The 18,733-nt window shown below is 58.4% G+C and overlaps 1 protein-coding gene across 1 annotated transcript; it reads left to right on the plus strand.

Annotated features, from left to right (window-relative positions):
* The first annotated feature begins 54 nt into the window (after positions 1-54).
* NDUFS2 (NADH:ubiquinone oxidoreductase core subunit S2) lies at positions 55-17,135 on the plus strand. Its single transcript, XM_062511298.1, has 14 exons — positions 55-455; positions 543-646; positions 2,956-3,146; positions 5,622-5,742; positions 7,959-8,071; positions 8,223-8,297; positions 10,578-10,655; positions 11,597-11,682; positions 11,788-11,907; positions 13,111-13,240; positions 13,755-13,850; positions 14,552-14,635; positions 16,174-16,231; positions 16,935-17,135. Exons 1-14 carry the CDS (start codon positions 349-351, stop codon positions 16,970-16,972), a joined length of 1,401 nt encoding a protein of 466 aa, XP_062367282.1. The 5' UTR covers positions 55-348; the 3' UTR covers positions 16,973-17,135.
* The last annotated feature ends 1,598 nt before the right edge of the window (positions 17,136-18,733 follow it).

Genomic DNA, 18,733 nt, shown 5'->3' on the forward strand with positions numbered 1-18,733 from the left:
GCCTCCCTCCGGCCTCATCTTCCCTTATCAAACATGGCGTCCTGAAGCCTTGCCCACACCCATCATGGCGGCACTCACAGCCGTCCCTTCCCTTTCCCTGCCACGGCGCTCCCGCTCCAAGCACACCCAACACAGAGGCGCTCATTACGTTTGCCCTTCGCGGCCACACTGGGCTCCCTCCACCCTTGCGCAGCGCCAAAGGCGCGATGGCGGCGCTCGCACCTTCCCCCGCCCGGCAGCACAATGGCGCCGCGAGCATGCGCAGTGTGAGCAGCATGACTGCGGGGAATCTGCCCTCACCCAACATGGCGGCGCTTCCGCCCTTCCCCGTTATGGCGCCCCCCGCGCATGCGCAGCGCCAAGGGCACGATGGCGGCGCTGAGGGCGCTGTGGCGGCTCCGCGGCCCCTCGGGGCTGAGGGCGGCCGGGACGCGGCTGGGCCCGGGTCCGGTCCGGTGAGACCGCGGGGAACACGGGGACATGGCGGGGGGTGGCGGGGGAGGCTGTGGGGCTGTTCCCCGCTTACCCGCCGGCCCCCTCAGGTCGCTCCAGTGGCAGCCCGACTTGGAATGGGCGCAGCAGTTCGCCGGGGCCATCATGTACCCGAGCAAAGCCACCGAAAAGTGGGTGCCGCCTCCCTGGAACGGTGAGGGCATAGCGGGGACCCTCTTGCAGAAGGTGGGGAGGGGGCGTGGAGAGGCCCTGAGGACTTTGGGGGGCCCTGAGGAGGGAGGACAAGGCCTTTGGGGGAAGGAGGGGTGTCAGATGCTCTGGGTGGGGTGTCCTGAGGCCTTTGGGGGGCCCAGGAGGGGTCTCAGGGGATTTGGGGGTGCTCTAGGGGTGTCCTGATGCCTTTGGGGGGCTCTAGGGGTGCCCTGAGGCCTTTGGGGAGCCCAGGAGGGGTCTCTGGATTTGGGGAGGCTCTAGAGGTGCTCTGAGGTCTTTGGGGGGGCCAGGAGGGGTCTCAGGGCTCTAGGGGTGTCCTGAGGTCTTTAGGGGGGCTTTGGGGGTGCTCTGAGGTCTTTGGGGAGCCCAGGAGAGGTTTCAGGGCTCTGGGGGGATCTGGGGGTGCTCTGAAGTCTTTGGGGGGCTCTAGGGATGTCATGATGCCTTTGGGGGGTCTCTCGGGGTGCTCTGAGGTCTTTGGGGGTCCCAGGAGGAGTCTCAGGGCTATGGGGGAATCTGGGGATGTCCCGAGGCCTTTGGGGGAGCTCTAGGGGGTCTCAGGGCCTTTGGGTTGGTCCTGGAGGGGACCTGAGACGCTGAGTGGGGTTTGAGGAGGGGGCTCAAGGCCTCTGGGGGGGTTCTGAAGGGTCCCTCGCAGGTTCTGTGGGGGTGTTGGGCCACTCGGGGCAGCTTGGGACCCCCAAAAACGCTCAGTGGGTGCTGGGTGCTTGCTGAACCCCAGGATTTGGGTGAGGTTGGGGTCACTCGGAGCAGTTTGGGCTCGCTCTGAGCAGTTCTGGGCTCACTCGGAGCAGTTTTGGGGTCACTCTGGGCAGTTTTGGGCTCGCTCTGGGCAGTTTGGGCTCGCTCTGGGCAGTTTTGGGGTGGCTCGGAGCAGGTTTGGGCTCGCTCTGGGCAGTTTTGGGGTGGCTCGGAGCAGGTTTGGGCTCGCTCGGAGCAGTTTTGGGCTCGCTCGGAGCAGTTTTGGGCTCGCTCGGAGCAGTTTTGGGGTCACTCTGGGCAGTTTTGGGCTCGCTCGGAGCAGTTCTGGGCTCGCTCGGAGCAGTTTGGGCTCGCTCTGGGCAGTTTTGGGCTCGCTCTGGGCAGTTTTGGGCTCGCTCGGAGCAGTTTTGGGCTCGCTCTGGGCAGTTTTGGGCTCGCTCTGGGCAGTTTTGGGCTCGCTCGGAGCAGTTTTGGGCTCGCTCTGGGCAGTTTTGGGCTCGCTCGGAGCAGTTTTGGGCTCGCTCTGGGCAGTTTTGGGCTCGCTCTGGGCAGTTTTGGGCTCGCTCTGGGCAGTTTTGGGCTCGCTCTGGGCAGTTTTGGGCTCGCTCGGAGCAGTTTTGGGCTCGCTCTGGGCAGTTTTGGGCTCGCTCGGAGCAGTTTTGGGCTCGCTCGGAGCAGTTTTGGGCTCACTCGGAGCAGTTTTGGGGTCACTCTGGGCAGTTTTGGGCTCGCTCTGGGCAGTTTGGGCCCGCTCGGAGCAGTTTTGGGCTCGCTCGGGGCAGTTTGGGCTCGCTCTGGGCAGTTTGGGTTCGCTCTGGGCAGTTTTGGGCTCGCTCGGAGCAGTTTGGGCTCGCTCGGAGCAGTTTTGGGGTGGCTCGGAGCAGTTTTGGGGTGGCTCGGAGCAGTTTTGGGCTCGCTCGGAGCAGTTTTGGGCTCGCTCGGAGCAGTTTTGGGCTTGCTCTGGGCAGTTTTGGGCTCGCTCTGGGCAGTTTTGGGCTCGCTCTGGGCAGTTTTGGGCTCGCTCTGGGCAGTTTTGGGCTCGCTCGGAGCAGTTTGGGCTCGCTCTGGGCAGTTTTGGGCTCGCTCTGGGCAGTTCTGGGCTCGTTCTGGGCTCGCTCTGGGCAGTTTTGGGCTCGTTCTGGGCTCGCTCTGGGCAGTTTTGGGCTCACTCGGAGCAGTTTGGGCTCGCTCGGAGCAGTTTGGGCTCGCTCGGAGCAGTTTTGGGCTCGTTCTGGGCAGTTCTGGGCTCGTTCTGGGCTCGCTCTGGGCAGTTCTGGGCTCGTTCTGGGCTCACTCTGGGCAGTTTTGGGCTCGCTCTGGGCAGTTCTGGGCTCGTTTTGGGCTCGCTCTGGGCAGTTTTGGGCTCGCTCGGAGCAGTTTGGGCTCACTCTGGTAGTTTTGGGCTCCCTCGAGACACTTTGTGCTCGCTCAGCTCACTTCAGCAGCCCCACAACCCCTCCCCAGGTGCCGTTCCCTCCCTGCACCCCAAGATTTGGCGTCCCCGAGCCGTGTCAGGGGGGTTTGTCCCTGCGTCCCTGACCCTTCCCCTCACCTGTCCCACCCCAGACAAGGACCCGGTGGCCCACAAGAAGGTTTCCAGCCTGACCATCAACTTCGGGCCGCAGCACCCGGCGGCGCACGGCGTCCTGCGCCTGGTGCTGGAGCTCAGCGGGGAGACGGTGAAACGCTGCGACCCCCACGTGGGGCTGCTGCACCGGGGCACCGAGAAACTCATCGAGTACAAAACCTACCTGCAGGTACCGTGGGGAGCTGGGGAGCACAGCCCTGCATCCCCGATCCCATGGGATCCCCGATGCCCTGGGATCCCCTTTTCCTGGGATCCCCGCTGCCCTGGGGTCCCCCTTTTCCTGGGGTCCCCCTTTTCCTGGGGTCCCCCTTTTCCTGGGATCCCCCTTTTCCTGGGATTCCCTTTTCCTGGGATCCTGCTGCCCTGGGGTCCCCCTTTTCCTGGGGTCCCCCTTTTCCTGGGATCCCCCTTTTCCTGGGATCCCCTTTTCCTGGGATCCCCGCTGCCCTGGGATCCCCTTTTCCTGGGATCCCCCTTTTCCTGGGATCCTCTTTTCCTGGGATCCTCTTTTCCTGGGATCCCCGCTGCCCTGGGATCCCCCTTTTCCTGGGATCCCCCTTTTCCTGGGATCCCCCTTTTCCTGGGATCCCCGTTGCCCTGGGATCCCCGTTGCCCTGGGATCCCCGTTGCCCTGGGATCCCCGTTGCCCTGGGATCCCTTTTTCCTGGGATCCCCCTTTTCCTGAGATTCCCTTTTCCTGGGATCCCTGCTGCCCTGGGGTCCCCCTTTTCCTGGGGTCCCCCTTTTCCTGAGATCCCATCCCATTGCTGTGGAATCCCACTGCCCTGAGATCCCATTTTCCTGAGATCCCAGTGCCCTAAGATCCCCATTCCCATGGGATCCCCATTTCTGACACCCTCATTCCCACGGGATCCCCATTTCCAACACCCCAATTCCCATGGGATTCCCATTCCCATGGGATCCCCATTTCTGACACCCCCATTCCCATGGGATCCCCATTTCTGACACCCCCATTCCCATGGGATCCCCATTTCTGACACCCCCATTCCCATGGGATCCCCATTTCTGACACCCCCATTCCCATGGGATCCCCATTTCTGACACCCCATTCCCATGGGATCCCCATTTCTGACACCCCATTCCCATGGGATCCCCATTTCTGACACCCCCATTCCCATGGGATCCCCATTTCTGACACCCCATTCCCATGGGATCCCCATTTCTGACACCCCCATTCCCATGGGATCCCCATTTCTGACACCCCATTCCCATGGGATCCCCATTTCTGACACCCCATTCCCATGGGATCCCCATTTCTGACACCCCATTCCCATGGGATCCCCATTTCTGACACCCCATTCCCATGGGATCCCCATTTCTGACACCCCATTCCCATGGGATCCCCATTCTCCTGAGATCTCTGTCCCAGGGGATCCCATTTCCATGGGGTCCCCATTTCTCAGGGATCCCCATCACAGGGATCCCCATTTCCCTGAAACCCTGTCCGTGTGTCCGTCCAGCCCCGATCCCATCTCAGGCCTGTCTGTCTGTCTGTCCCTCCAGCTCCACTCCCATTTTAGGAACCCCTTTTCCCCATCCAGCCCCACATTCCTGCTGCCGTTCCCAGCTCCTCTGGTGCCCTCATGACCTCCCAGCGCTGCCCCTCCCAGTATTCCCAGCACGTTCCCAGTATTCCCAGCACGTTCCCAGTGTTCCCAGCATTCCCAGCACGCTCCCAGTATTCACAGAAATGTTTCCAGTGTTCCCAGCAAATTCCCAGCACATCCCCATCAGCATGCCCAGTAGTATTTCCAGTATTCCCAGTCCGTTCCCAGTCCGTTCCCAGTCCGTTCCCAGTCCGTTCCCAGTATCCCCAGTATCCCCAGTATCCCCAGTATCCCCAGTTCATTCCCAGCTGTCTCTCCTGCAGGCCCTGCCCTATTTTGACCGCCTGGACTACGTTTCCATGATGTGCAATGAGCAGGCCTCAGCAGCGTTCCCAGCCCGTTCCCAGCCCGTTCCCAGCCCGTTCCCAGTCCGTTCCCAGTATCCCCAGTATCCCCAGTATCCCCAGTTCATTCCCAGTTCATTCCCAGTTCTCTCTCCTGCAGGCCCTGCCCTATTTTGACCGCCTGGACTACGTTTCCATGATGTGCAATGAGCAGGCCTCAGCAGCGTTCCCAGTCCGTTCCCAGCCCGTTCCCAGCCCGTTCCCAGTATCCCCAGTATCCCCAGTATCCCCAGTATCCCCAGTATCCCCAGTTCATTCCCAGCTCTCTCTCCTGCAGGCCCTGCCCTATTTTGACCGCCTGGACTACGTTTCCATGATGTGCAATGAGCAGGCCTCAGCAGCGTTCCCAGTCCGTTCCCAGCCCGTTCCCAGTCCGTTCCCAGTCCGTTCCCAGTCCGTTCCCAGTCCGTTCCCAGTCCGTTCCCAGTCCGTTCCCAGTATCCCCAGTATCCCCAGTATCCCCAGTTCATTCCCAGCTCTCTCTCCTGCAGGCCCTGCCCTATTTTGACCGCCTGGACTACGTTTCCATGATGTGCAATGAGCAGGCCTCAGCAGCGTTCCCAGTCCGTTCCCAGTCCGTTCCCAGTCCGTTCCCAGTCCGTTCCCAGTCCGTTCCCAGTATCCCCAGTATCCCCAGTATCCCCAGTTCATTCCCAGTTCTCTCTCCTGCAGGCCCTGCCCTATTTTGACCGCCTGGACTACGTTTCCATGATGTGCAATGAGCAGGCCTATTCCCTGGCCGTGGAGAAACTCCTCAACATCCGTCCCCCTCCGCGTGCTCGGTGGATCCGAGGTCTGCCTCCCTCTCCCCCACTTTGAATTCATTTTTTCTTTTTTTTCCCCCCAAACTCCCCCGTTCCATCCAAATTTTAAAATTCCTCTCCTGTTTCTCCCTGTGGTTTTTTTTTTTTTTTAATTTTGTGAGAAATTCTGATATCCAAAACCTTTAAGGTGTTAATTTGTCCAATTAGGGACTGGCAGATGATTAGTTTTAGTTTTTATTTTATTTTTTTTATGTTAAATTATTGAGTTAAAGTAAATTAATAATTTAAATTAATAATAACCTAATTTAAATTGCATTAATAATAATTCTATTAAACCCATTAAATTAATAAATTAAAGGCGTTCAATTAAATTATTTTCACTTTTAACTCCATTTTCACTTTAAAAAAAAAGACCCCATGACCCTCAGTTTTTTGTGTTTAATTACAAAAATTTCCACCTAGGCTCGTGAAAAAGGTGAAGAAAAAAGACAAAAACTTCCACCCTAAAACTTTTATCATCACATTACATTTTATTTTTATGTAAATTTTTTATCTATACATTACCAGGTTTTAAAACCTTAAATTTTTATTTTTCCACTGCCTGATATTTCACATTTTTATGCAAATTACGAGCTCGTGATTACAATAAAAAAAAAAAAAAATCCAACTTAGAGCAGTGAGTAAAAAAAAATAAAATAATAAATTAAAAAAAAGCTGGAAAAGGAAAAAAACCTCCACCAAAACTTTTTATTTTTTCCCTCTGCTGCTGTATTTTCCCAATTTCAAATTTCCAATTTTTTTTTTTTTTTTTCCCCCCCGTTGCGCGCTCCCGTCCGGTTTGGAATTTCGTGACTGAAATTTTGGAACCTCGCCCCGTCCTCAAATCCCCAATTCCCCCCCTCAAACCCCCAATTCCCCCCCTGAAACCCCGAATTCCCCCCTCAAACCCCCAATCCCCCCTCAAATCCCCAATTCCCCCCCTCAAATCCCCAATTCCCCCCTCAAATCCCCAATTCCCCCCCTCAAATCCCCAATTCCCCCCTCAAATCCCCAATTCCCCCCCTCAAATCCCCAATTCCCCCCTCAAATCCCCAATTCCCCCCCTCAAATCCCGAATTCCCCCCTCAAATCCCCAATTCCCCCCCTCAAATCCCCAATTCCCCCCCTCAAATCCCCAATTCCCCCCCTCAAATCCCCAATTCCCCCCCTCAAATCCCCAATTCCCCCCCTCAAATCCCCAATTCCCCCCCTCAAATCCCCAATTCCCCCCCTCAAATCCCCAATTCCCCCCCTCAAATCCCCAATTCCCCCCCTCAAATCCCCAATTCCCCCCTCAAATCCCCAATTCCCCCCTCAAATCCCCAATTCCCCCCTCAAATCCCCAATTCCCCCCTCAAATCCCCAATTCCCCCCTCAAATCCCCAATTCCCCCCCTCAAATCCCCAATTCCCCCCTGAAATCCCGAATTCCCCCCCTCAAATCCCCAATTCCCCCCTCAAATCCCCAATTCCCCCCTCAAATCCCCAATTCCTTCCCTCAAATCCCCAATTCCCCCCCTCAAATCCCCAATTCCCCCCTCAAATCCCCAATTCCCCCCTCAAATCCCCAATTCCCCCCTCAAATCCCCAATTCCCCCCCTCAAATCCCCAATTCCCCCCTCAAACCCCGAATTCCTCCCTCAAATCCCCAATCCCCCCCTCAAACCCCCAATTCCCCCCTCAAATCCCCAATCCCTCCCTCAAATCCCCAATTCCCCCCTCAAATCCCCAATTCCCCCCCTCAAATCCCCAATTCCCCCCCTCAAATCCCCAATTCCCCCCCTCAAATCCCCAATTCCCCCCTCAAATCCCCAATTCCCCCCCTCAAATCCCCAATTCCCCCCCTCAAATCCCCAATTCCCCCCCTCAAATCCCCAATTCCCCCCCTCAAATCCCCAATTCCCCCCCTCAAATCCCCAATTCCCCCCTCAAATCCCCAATTCCCCCCCTCAAATCCCCAATTCCCCCCCTCAAATCCCCAATTCCCCCCTCAAATCCCCAATTCCCCCCTCAAATCCCCAATTCCCCCCCTCAAATCCCCAATCCCCCCCTCAAACCCCCAATTCCCCCCTCAAACCCCCAATTCCCCATTTTCGGGGAGCGCTGTCGTTTGTGGGATCGCCCCCTTGTTTTATCCCCCTATCGATTGATTTCATTTTTATTTCTTTATTTAATTTAATTTAATTCTCTCTTTCTGTGCCCCTCAGTTCTCTTCGCCGAGATCACCCGGCTGCTCAACCACATCATGGCGGTGACCACGCACGCGCTGGACATCGGGGCCATGACCCCGTTCTTCTGGATGTTCGAGGAGAGGGAGAAGGTTGGGGGGGGGGGTTCTTTTTTTTTTTGGGGTTCGTTTTTTTTTTTTTTTGGGTTTTTTTTTTTTGTTTTTTTTTTTTGGGGTGCACGGCTGCAGCGGGGTTCTCTCTCTGTCTCTCTCTGTTTTTGCGCGTCCCCGTCGCCCGTCCCAGATGTTCGAGTTCTACGAGCGCGTGTCGGGGGCGCGGATGCACGCGGCGTACGTGAGACCCGGAGGGGTGCACCAGGTGAGGGGGTGCGGCAGGTGAGGGGTGCGCCAGGTGAGGGGGTGCGGCAGGTGAGGGGGTGCGGCAGGTGAGGGGGTGCGCCAGGTGAGGGGGTGCGCCAGGTGAGGGGTGCGCCAGGTGAGGGGGTGCGGCAGGTGAGGGGTGCACCAGGTGAGGGGGTGCGGCAGGTGAGGGGGTGCGCCAGGTGAGGGGTGCGCCAGGTGAGGGGTGCGCCAGGTGAGGGGTGCAAAGGGGCTGCTGTGGGGGTGGGGGGGGAGGAACGGGGGACAGCCCCCCCCCCAATTCCCTGGGGAAGGCCCCGTTCCCATGGGAACCCCACTACTGGGATGTCCCCAGCACAGCCCAGACCCCCGGAATCCCCATTCCCATGGAATCCCCATTCCCATGGAATCCCCATTCCCTGGAATCCCCATTCCCATGGAATCCCCATTCCCTGGGATCCCCATTCCCATGGAATCCCCATTCCCTGGAATCCCCATTCCCATGGAATCCCCATTCCCTGGGATCCCCATTCCCATGGAATCCCCATTCCCTGGAATCCCCATTCCCATGGAATCCCCATTCCCTGGGATCCCCATTCCCATGGAATCCCCATTCCCATGGAATCCCCATTCCCTGGAATCCCCATTCCCATGGAATCCCCATTCCCTGGGATCCCCATTCCCCGGAATCCCCATTCCCATGGAATCCCCATTCCCATGGAATCCCCATTCCCATGGAATCCCCATTCCCTGGAATTCCCATTCCCATGGAATCCCCATTCCCGTGGAATCCCCATTCCCATGGAATCCCCATTCCCATGGAATCCCCATTCCCATGGTATCCCCATTCTGGAATCCCCATTCCCATGGAATCCCCATTCCCATGGAATCCCCATTCCCATGGAATCCCCATTCCCTGGAATTCCCATTCCCGTGGAATCCCCATTCCCGTGGAATCCCCATTCCCATGGAATCCCCATTCCCATGGAATCCCCATTCCCTGGAATCCCCATTCCTGGGTCCCCCCTATTTCTCCTGCCCCCCCCACACCTGGGACACTTCTCCATGGCACCCCCTGCCCACATCCCTGGTGGCACCTGAGCTCCCACCTGTCCCTTTAATTCCACCTGTCCCTTTAATTCCACCTGTCCCTTTAATTCCACCTGTCCCTTGAGTCCCACCTGTCCCTTGAGTCCCACCAGTCCCACCTGTCCCAATCCCACCAATCCCACCTGTCCCTTGAGTCCCACCAGTCCCACCTGTCCCAATCCCACCAATCCCACCTGTCCCTTGAGTCCCACCTGTCCCAATCCCACCTGTCCCACCAGTCCCACCAATCCCTCCTGTCCCTTGAGTCCCACCTGTCCCTTGAGTCCCACCTGTCCCAATCCCACCTGTCTCACCTGTGCCACCTGTCCCTTGGGTCCCACCAGTCCCAATCCCACCTGTCCCTTGAGTCCCACCTGTCCCTTGAGTCCCACCTGTCCCAATCCCACCTGTCTCACCTGTGCCACCTGTCCCTTGGGTCCCACCTGTCCCAATCCCACCTGTCCCTTGAGTCCCACCTGTCCCTTGAGTCCCACCTGTCCCAATCCCACCTGTCTCACCTGTGCCACCTGTCCCTTGGGTCCCACCTGTCCCAATCCCACCTGTCTCTCCTATCTCTCCTGTCCCACCTGTCCCTCGGGTCCCACCAATCCCACCTGTCCCAATCCCACCTGTCTCACCTGTGCCACCTGTCCCTTGGGTCCCATCAGTCCCACCTGTCCCAGTCCCACCAGTCCCACCTGTCCCTTGAGTCCCACCTGTCCCAATCCCACCTGTCTCACCTGTGCCACCTGTCCCTTGGGTCCCACCAGTCCCACCTGTCCCAATCCCACCTGTCTCACCTGTGCCACCTGTCCCTTGAGTCCCACCTGTCCCTTGAGTCCCACCTGTCCCAATCCCACCTGTCTCACCTGTGCCACCTGTCCCTTGAGTCCCACCTGTCCCTTGAGTCCCACCTGTCCCAAGCCCACCTGTCTCGCCTGTGCCACCTGTCCCTTGGGTCCCATCAGTCCCTCCTGTCCCAGTCCCACCAGTCCCACCTGTCCCTTGAGTCCCACCTGTCCCAATCCCACCTGTCCCTTGAGTCCCACCTGTCCCAATCCCGTCTCACCTGTGCCACCTGTCCCTTGGGTCCCACCAGTCCCACCTGTCCCAATCCCACCTGTCCCACCTGTCTCTCCTATCTCTCCTGTCCCACCTGTCCTTCGGGTCCCACCAATCCCACCTGTCTCACCTGTCCCACCTGTGCCAGGACCTGCCCCTGGGGCTCATGGATGACATCTACGAGTTCGTGAAGAACTTTTCCATCCGGATCGACGAGGTGGAGGAGGTGAGGGGGGGTTGGGAATCTGGGGAGGGGGCACGGCCAGGCTGCTGTCACCTGTCACCTTTCTGTCACCTGAGAGGGGCAGGGTCATTCCTCACAGCACGGGGGGATGAGGTGACACAGGTTGGGGTGGAGGGGAACAAGGACAGGTGAGGGTTACAGGTGCAGGTGAGATGTGCCAGGCGCAGGTGAGATGTGCCAGACGCAGGTGAGGGGTCCCAGGCGCAGGTGAGATGTGCCAGGCACAGGTGAGCTGCACACCTGACAGTGGCCAGGACAAGTTTCAGTGTGAGAGATGCGTGGAGGGAGGAGGACAAGGAACAGGTGCCAGCACCAGGTGAGCAGAGCAGGGCAGCTGCCCGGAGTGCCAGGTGTTCTAGGTGTCCCAGGTGTGCCAGGTGTTCTAGGTTTGCTGAGTGTTCCAGGTGTTTAGGCGTTCCAGGTGTGCCACGCGTTCCAGGTGTACCTGGAGTACCAAGTGTGCCAGGTGTTCTATGTGTACCAGGTGTTCCAGATGTTCTAGGCGTTCCAGGTGTGCCAGGTGTTCTAGGTGTGCCAGCTGTTCCAGGTGTTTAGGCATGCCAGGTGTACCTGCAGTGCCAGGTGTGCCAGGTGTGTCAGGTGTTCTAGGTGTGTCAGGTGTTCTAGGTGTGTCAGGTGTTCTAGGTGTTCCAGGTGTACCTGGAGTGCCAGGTGTTCCAGGTGTTCTAGGTGTGTTAGGTGTACCAGGTGTTCCAGGTGTACATGGAGTGCCAGGTGTTCTAGGTGTTCCAGGTGTACCTGGAGTGACAGGTGTTCCAGGTGTTCTAGGTGTGTCAGGTGTACCTGGAGTGCCAGGTGTTCCAGGTGTTCTAGGTGTGTCAGGTGTTCCAGGTGTACCTGGAGTGCCAGGTGTTCCAGGTGTACCTGGAGTGCCAGGTGTTCCAGGTGTTCCCCCCATCCAGATGTTGACCAACAACCGCATCTGGAAGAACCGCACCGTGGGCATCGGCGTCATCACGGCCGAGGAGGCCCTGAACTACGGCTTCAGGTGAGCCGGGGGAGGATCCCTCACCTGGCCGCGCCCCCAGGTGTGCCCGCGGTGGGCGTGGCCGATGCTCAGGTGTGCCTTTTGGGGATTTTGGGGCGGTCTCAGCGGGGTGATGCTGCGGGGCTCCGGCATCCAGTGGGACCTGCGCAAGGCCCAGCCCTACGACGTCTACGACCAGGTGGAGTTCGACGTCCCCATCGGCTCCAACGGCGACTGCTACGACAGGTGAGGCCTCACCTGGGCTCGGGGGGGTGGGGGTGGTGTCCCGGGGGCCTGCTGCTGTCCCTCCAAGGGGGTCCCGGTCCAGGTAAGCTCCGGTTCTTGGAGTGCTGCTGGTACTTGGGATTGCTGTGCTGGGAATGGTTGAGCTCGATGGGTCCCACACACCTGGATGGGTCTACCTGGGTCCCACACACCTGGGACCACCACACCTGGATGTGTCTACCTGGGTCCCACACACCTGAGCCCCACACACCTGGATGGGTCTACCTGGGATCCACACACCTGGGACCACCACACCTGGATGTGTCTACCTGGGTCCCACACACCTGAGCCCCACACACCTGGATGGGTCTACCTGGGTCCCACACACCTGAGCCCCACACACCTGGATGGGTCTACCTGGGTCCCACACACCTGAGCCCCACACACCTGGATGGGTCTACCTGGGTCCCACACACCTGGGACCACGACACCTGGATGACTCTACCTGGGATCCACCACACCTGGTTGGCTCTACCTGGGACCCCCAGCAACCCCAGCCCAAGGGAATCCCATTCTTAGGTTACCTGTTCCTTCAGGATCCCCCATCCCAAATTTGGGGTGCAGGTACCTGTGGCAGGTGCGGGGACACGCCCGGTTTGGGTTTCGGGGTGCAGGTACCTGTGGCAGGTGCGGGGACACGCCCGGTTTGGGTTTCGGGGTGCAGGTACCTGTGCCAGGTGCGGGGACACGCCCAATCCGGGTTTCGGGGTGCAGGTACCTGTGGCAGGTGCGGGGACACGCCCAATCTGGGTTTCGGGGTGAAGGTACCTGTGGCAGGTGCGGGGACACGCCCAATCTGGGTTTCGGGGTGCAGGTACCTGTGGCAGGTGCGGGGACACGCCCAATCCGGGTTTCGGGGTGCAGGTACCTGTGGCAGGTGCGGGGACACGCCCAATCTGGGTTTCGGGGTGCAGGTACCTGTGGCAGGTGCGGGGACACGCCCAATCTGGGTTTCGGGGTGCAGGTACCTGTGGCAGGTGCGGGGACACGCCCAATCCGGGTTTCGGGGTGCAGGTACCTGTGGCAGGTGCGGGGACACGCCCAATCTGGGTTTCGGGGTGCAGGTACCTGTGGCAGGTGCGGGGACACGCCCAATCTGGGTTTCGGGGTGCAGGTACCTGTGGCAGGTGCGGGGACACGCCCAATCCGGGTTTCGGGGTGCAGGTACCTGTGCCGGGTGGAGGAGATGCGCCAGTCCCTGCGGATCATCCTGCAGTGCCTCAACAAGATGCCACCTGGCGAGATCAAGGTGGACGACGCCAAGGTGTCGCCCCCCAAACGCGCCGAGATGAAGGTGACGTGTCCCCAGGTGTCCTGTGGGGAGGAGGGCAGGTGACACCCAGGGACAGGTGTGAGGGATGGGTTGTGGTAACGGGGCCTGGTGACGAGCGTGAGGGACAGGTGGCACAGGTGACACTGAGGAAAGGTGACAGCCAGGGCAGGTGCCACTTGTGGCAGGGACACCCAGGCCAGGTGACAGCCAGTGCAGGTGAGACTGACAGCACAGGTGAGACTGATAGCGCAGGTGACACTGAAGGCACAGGTGATACTGATAGCGCAGGTGACACGGCGCAGGTGACGCGGCACAGGTGACACTGATAGCACAGGTGACACTGATGGCACAGGTGACACTGATGGCACAGGTGACACAGCACAGGTGACACTGATGGCACAGGTGACACTGACAGCACAAGTGACACTGATAGCACAGGTGACACCCGTCACAGGTGACACCCAGCTCAGGTGCCAGTGATGGCTCAGGTGTCCCCTGGCCAGGTGCCAGCTCAGGTGTCCCCGTGTCCCCGCAGACGTCCATGGAGTCCCTGATCCATCACTTCAAGCTCTACACCGAGGGCTACCAGGTGCCACCTGGGGCCACCTACACGGCCATCGAGGCCCCCAAGGTGACACTTCCTGCTGGGCTTGTCCCTGTCCCCGAACCTGTCCCTGAACCTGTCCCCGAACCTGTCCCCAAACCTGTCCCCAAACCTGTCCCCGAACCTGTCCCCATGTCCCCAAACCTGTCCCCAAACCTGTCCCCATGTCCCTGTCCCTGTGTCACCAAACCTGTCCCTGTGTGTCCCCGAACCTGTCCCCAAACCTGTCCCTGTGTGTCCCCAAACCTGTCCCCAAACCTGTCCCCAAACCTGTCCCCATGTCCCTGTCCCTGTGTCCCCAAACCTGTCCCTGTGTGTCCCCGAACCTGTCCCCAAACCTGTCCCTGTGTGTCCCCAAACCTGTCCCCAAACCTGTCCCTGAACCTGTCCCTGAACCTGTCCCCGAACCTGTCCCCATGTCCCTGTCCCTGTGTGTCCCCGAACCTGTCCCCGAACCTGTCCCTGTGTGTCCCCAAACCTGTCCCCAAACCTGTCCCCAAACCTGTCCCCATGTCCCTGTCCCCGTGTCCCCAAACCTGTCCCTGTGTCCCCAAACCTGTCCCTGTGTGTCCCCGAACCTGTCCCCAAACCTGTCCCTGTGTGTCCCCAAACCTGTCCCTGTGTGTCCCCGAACCTGTCCCCAAACCTGTCCCCATGTCCCTGTCCCTGTGTCCCCAAACCTGTCCCCAAACCTGTCCCCGAACCTGTCCCCGTGTCCCCATTTTTAGGGTGAGTTTGGGGTGTACCTGGTCTCCGATGGCAGCAGCCGTCCCTATCGCTGCAAGATCAAAGCACCTGGATTCGCTCACCTGGTACGGCCTGGGGACACCTGGGGGGACACTGGGGACACCTGGGGGACACCTGGGGGCGCTGGGGATACCTGGGGGGGACACCTGGGGGGACACCTGGGGGACACCTGGGGGCACTGGGGATACCTGGGGGGACACCTGGGGGGGCACTGGGGATACCTGGGGGCACTGGGGATATCTGGGGGAACACCTGGGGGCACTGGGGACAACTGGGGACACCTGGGGGACACCTGGGGGCACTGGGGATACCTGAGGACAACTGGGGACACCTGGGGGCACTGGGGACACCTGGGGGACACCTGGGGGCACTGGGGGGGACACCTGGGGGCACTGGGGACACCTGGGGGACACCTGGGGGACAGTGGAGTCTGTGGGTTGTTTGTTAATTGTGTGTTAATGGTGTTAATTGTGTTAGTGCTGTTAATGAACGCTGTTAATGAACGCTGTTAATTAATGCCATTAATGAATGCCGTTAATTACTGCCGTTCATTAATGCCATTAATGAACGCCGTTAATGAACGCTGTTAATGAGTTCCGTTCATTACTGCCGTTAACGAACGCCGTTAATGAACGCCGTTAATGAACGCTGTTAATTACTGCCGTTAATGAACGCCGTTAACGAACGCCGTTAATGAACGCTGTTAATTACTGCCATTAACGAGCGCCGTTAATGAACGCTGTTAATTACTGCCATTAACGAGCGCCGTTAATGAACGCTGTTAATTACTGCCATTAACGAGCGCCATTAATGAACGCCGTTAATTAATGCCGTTAAGGAACGCCGTTAACGAACGCTGTTAATGAATGCCGTTCATTAATGCCGTTAACGAACGCTGTTAATTACTGCTGTTAACGAACGCCGTTAATGAACGCTGTTAATGAACGCTGTTAATGAACGCTGTTAATGAACGCTGTTAATGAACGCTGTTAATGAACGCTGTTAATGAACGCTGTTAATTACTGCCGTTAACGAATGCCGTTAATGAACGCTGTTAATTACTGCCGTTAATGAACGCCGTTAATGAACGCTGTTAATTACTGCCGTTAACGAATGCCGTTAATGAACGCTGTTAATGAGTTCTGTTCATTACTGCCATTAACGAACGCCGTTAACGAACGCTGTTAATGAACGCCATTAACGAACGCCGTTAACGAACGCTGTTAATGAACGCCGTTAACGAACGCTGTTAATTAATGCCGTTAAGGAACGCCGTTAACGAACGCTGTTAATGAACGCTGTTAATTAATGCCGTTAAGGAACGCCGTTAACGAACGCTGTTAATGAATGCCGTTCATTAATGCCGTTAATGAACGCTGTTAATTACTGCCGTTAACGAACGCCGTTAATGAACACTGTTAATTATTGCTGTTAACGATCGCCGTTAATGAACGCTGTTAATGAGTTCCGTTCATTACTGCCATTAACGAACGCCGTTAACGAACGCTGTTAATTAATGCCGTTAACGAACGCCGTTAACGAACGCCGTTAATGAACGCTGTTAATTACTGCCGTTAACGAACCCGTTAATTGCCCTGTGCAGGCCGGGCTGGACAGGATGTCCCAGGGACACATGCTGGCCGACGTGGTGGCCATCATCGGTACGGGCTCATTTTGGGGTCCCCCCTTCCCTTTTGGGGTCCCCCCTTCCCCTTTTGGGGTCCCCCCCTTCCCTTTTGGGGTCCCCATTCCCTTTTGGGGTCCCCATTCCCCTTTTAGGGTCCCCCCATCCCTTTTGGGGTCCCCATTCCCTTTTGGGGTCCCCATTCCTCTTTTGGGGTCCTCCCTTCCCTTTTGGGGTCCCCATTCCCCTTTTAGGGTCCCCCCATCCCTTTTGGGGTCCCCCCCTTCCCCTTTTGGGGTCCCCCTTCCCTTTTGGGGTCCCCCCTTCCCCTTTTGGGGTCCCCCCTTCCCCTTTGGGGTCCCCCCTTCCCCTTTTGGGGTCCCCCCATCCCTTTTGGGGTCACTTCCCCATTTTGGGTTCCCTTTTCTCCATTTTGGGATCCCTTCCCCATTTTGGAGTCCCTTCCCTTTTTGGGGTCCCCTTCCAAATTTTGGGCTCCTTTCCCCCATTTTTGGGGATCCCCCTCCTCTTCTAGGGGTCCCTCCCCATTTTGGGATCTCTCCCCATTTTGGGATCTCCCCCTCCCCATTTTGGGATCTCTCCCCATTTTGGGATCTCTCCCCATTTTGGGATCTCCCCCTCCCCATTTTGGGATCTCCCCCCCATTTTGGGATCTCTCTCCCCATTTTGGGGTCTCCCCCCCAATTTTGGGGTGCCCTGACCCCCCCGTTTCCCCACAGGTACCCAGGACATCGTTTTTGGGGAGGTCGATCGATGAGGGGGGGGTCCCATCCCCCCCTCCCTGTGCTGCTCCAGTTTGGGGCTCCCCCGTTCCCAGTTTGGGGCTCCCCCGTTCCCAGTTTGGGGCTCCCCCGTTCCCAGTTTGGGGGTCCCCCCCCACCCCCCATTTCTGGTCAAATAAATCCAAAATCGGTTCTGAACCTCCGTGTCCCCTTTGTCCCCAATGTCCCTCCTCCTGCCCCAGTGTGGGGGGGTCACAGCCCCCCAAAAAGGGTCACAGCCCCCCAAAAAAGGATCACAGCCCCCCAAAAAGGGTCACAGCCCCCCAAAAAAGGATCACAGCCCCCCAAAAAAGGGTCAGAGCCCCCCTAAAGGGTCAGAGCCCCCCAAAAAGGGTCACAGCCCCCCCAAAAAGGATCACAGCCCCCCAAAAAGGGTCACAGCCCCCCCAAAAAGGATCACAGCCCCCCAAAAAGGGTCACAGCCCCCCAAAAAAGGATCACAGCCCCCCAAAAAGGGTCACAGCCCCCCAAAAAGGGTCACAGCCCCCCCAAAAAAGAGTCACAGCCCCCCAAAAAGGGTCACAGCCCCCCAAAAAAGGATCACAGCCCCCCAAAAAGGGTCACAGCCCCCCCAAAAAGGATCACAGCCCCCCAAAAAGGGTCACAGCCCCCCAAAAAGGGTCACAGCCCCCCAAAAAAGGATCACAGCCCCCCAAAAAGGGTCACAGCCCCCCAAAAAAGGATCACAGCCCCCCAAAAAGGGTCACAGCCCCCCAAAAAAAGAGTCAGAGCCCCCCAAAAAGGGTCACAGCCCCCCAAAAAAGAGTCAGAGCCCCCCAAAAAGGGTCACAGCCCCCCAAAAAAGGATCACAGCCCCCCAAAAAGGGTCACAGCCCCCCAAAAAAGAGTCAGAGCCCCCCAAAAAGGGTCACAGCCCCCCAAAAAGGGTCAGAGCCCCCCCTAAAGGGTCAGAGCCCCCCTAAAGGGTCAGAGCCCCCCAAAAAGAGTCACAGCCCCCCAAAAAAGGGTCAGAGCCCCCCTAAAGGGTCACAGCCCCCCCTAAAGGGTCACAGCCCCCCAAAAAAGGGTCAGAGCCCCCCAAAAAGGGTCAGAGCCCCCCAAAAAGAGTCAGAGCCCCCCTAAAGAGTCAGAGCCCCCCTAAAGGGTCAGAGCCCCCCAAAAAAGAGTCACAGCCCCCCAAAAAAGGGTCAGAGCCCCCCAAAAAAGAGTCACAGCCCCCCAAAAAAGGGTCACAGCCCCCCAAAAAAGAGTCACAGCCCCCCAAAAAAGGGTCAGAGCCCCCCTAAAGGGTCACAGCCCCCCAAAAAAGGGTCAGAGCCCCCCTAAGGGGTCAGAGCCCCCAAAAAAGGGTCACAGCCCCCCCTAAAGGGTCACAGCCCCCCCAAAGGGTCAGAGCCCCCCCAAAAAGGGTCAGAGCCCCCCAAAAAGGGTCAGATCCCCCCAGAAGGGTCAGAGCCCCCCCCCAAAAGGGTCAGATCCCCCCAGAAGGGTCAGACCCCCCCCAAAAAGAGTCAGAGCCCCCCAGAAAGGATCAGAGCCCCCAAAAAAGGATCAGAGCCCCCCAAATGGGGTCAGAGCCCCCCAGAAGGGTCACAGCCCCCCAAAAAGGGTCAGAGCCCCCCAAAATTGAGGAAGGGGCTTCCCCACCCCCCACCCCTTCCCCTTCCCGTCGCGGCTTTTGGGGACACCTAGGGGACAGTGGGGGAGGGGGAGGTGACACCTGGTGACCCCAGAGGGGGGGAGGGGGGGGAGGGGGGAAGGGAAGTGGCCCTGGT

This window comes from Cinclus cinclus, chromosome 31 (genome assembly GCF_963662255.1).
Source record: "Cinclus cinclus chromosome 31, bCinCin1.1, whole genome shotgun sequence".
Taxonomy (NCBI): Eukaryota; Metazoa; Chordata; class Aves; order Passeriformes; family Cinclidae; genus Cinclus; species Cinclus cinclus.

Excerpts from the sequence above, each read along its gene's own strand:
- NDUFS2 (XM_062511298.1), top strand. The coding sequence starts at position 349 with ATGCGCAGCGCCAAGGGCACGATGGCGGCGCTGAGGGCGCTGTGGCGG. Across the intron at positions 647-2,955 it reads GGTGCCGCCTCCCTGGAACG|ACAAGGACCCGGTGGCCCAC; the intron begins GTGAGGGCATAG and ends GTCCCACCCCAG. Across the intron at positions 13,851-14,551 it reads CGGCCATCGAGGCCCCCAAG|GGTGAGTTTGGGGTGTACCT; the intron begins GTGACACTTCCT and ends CCCCATTTTTAG.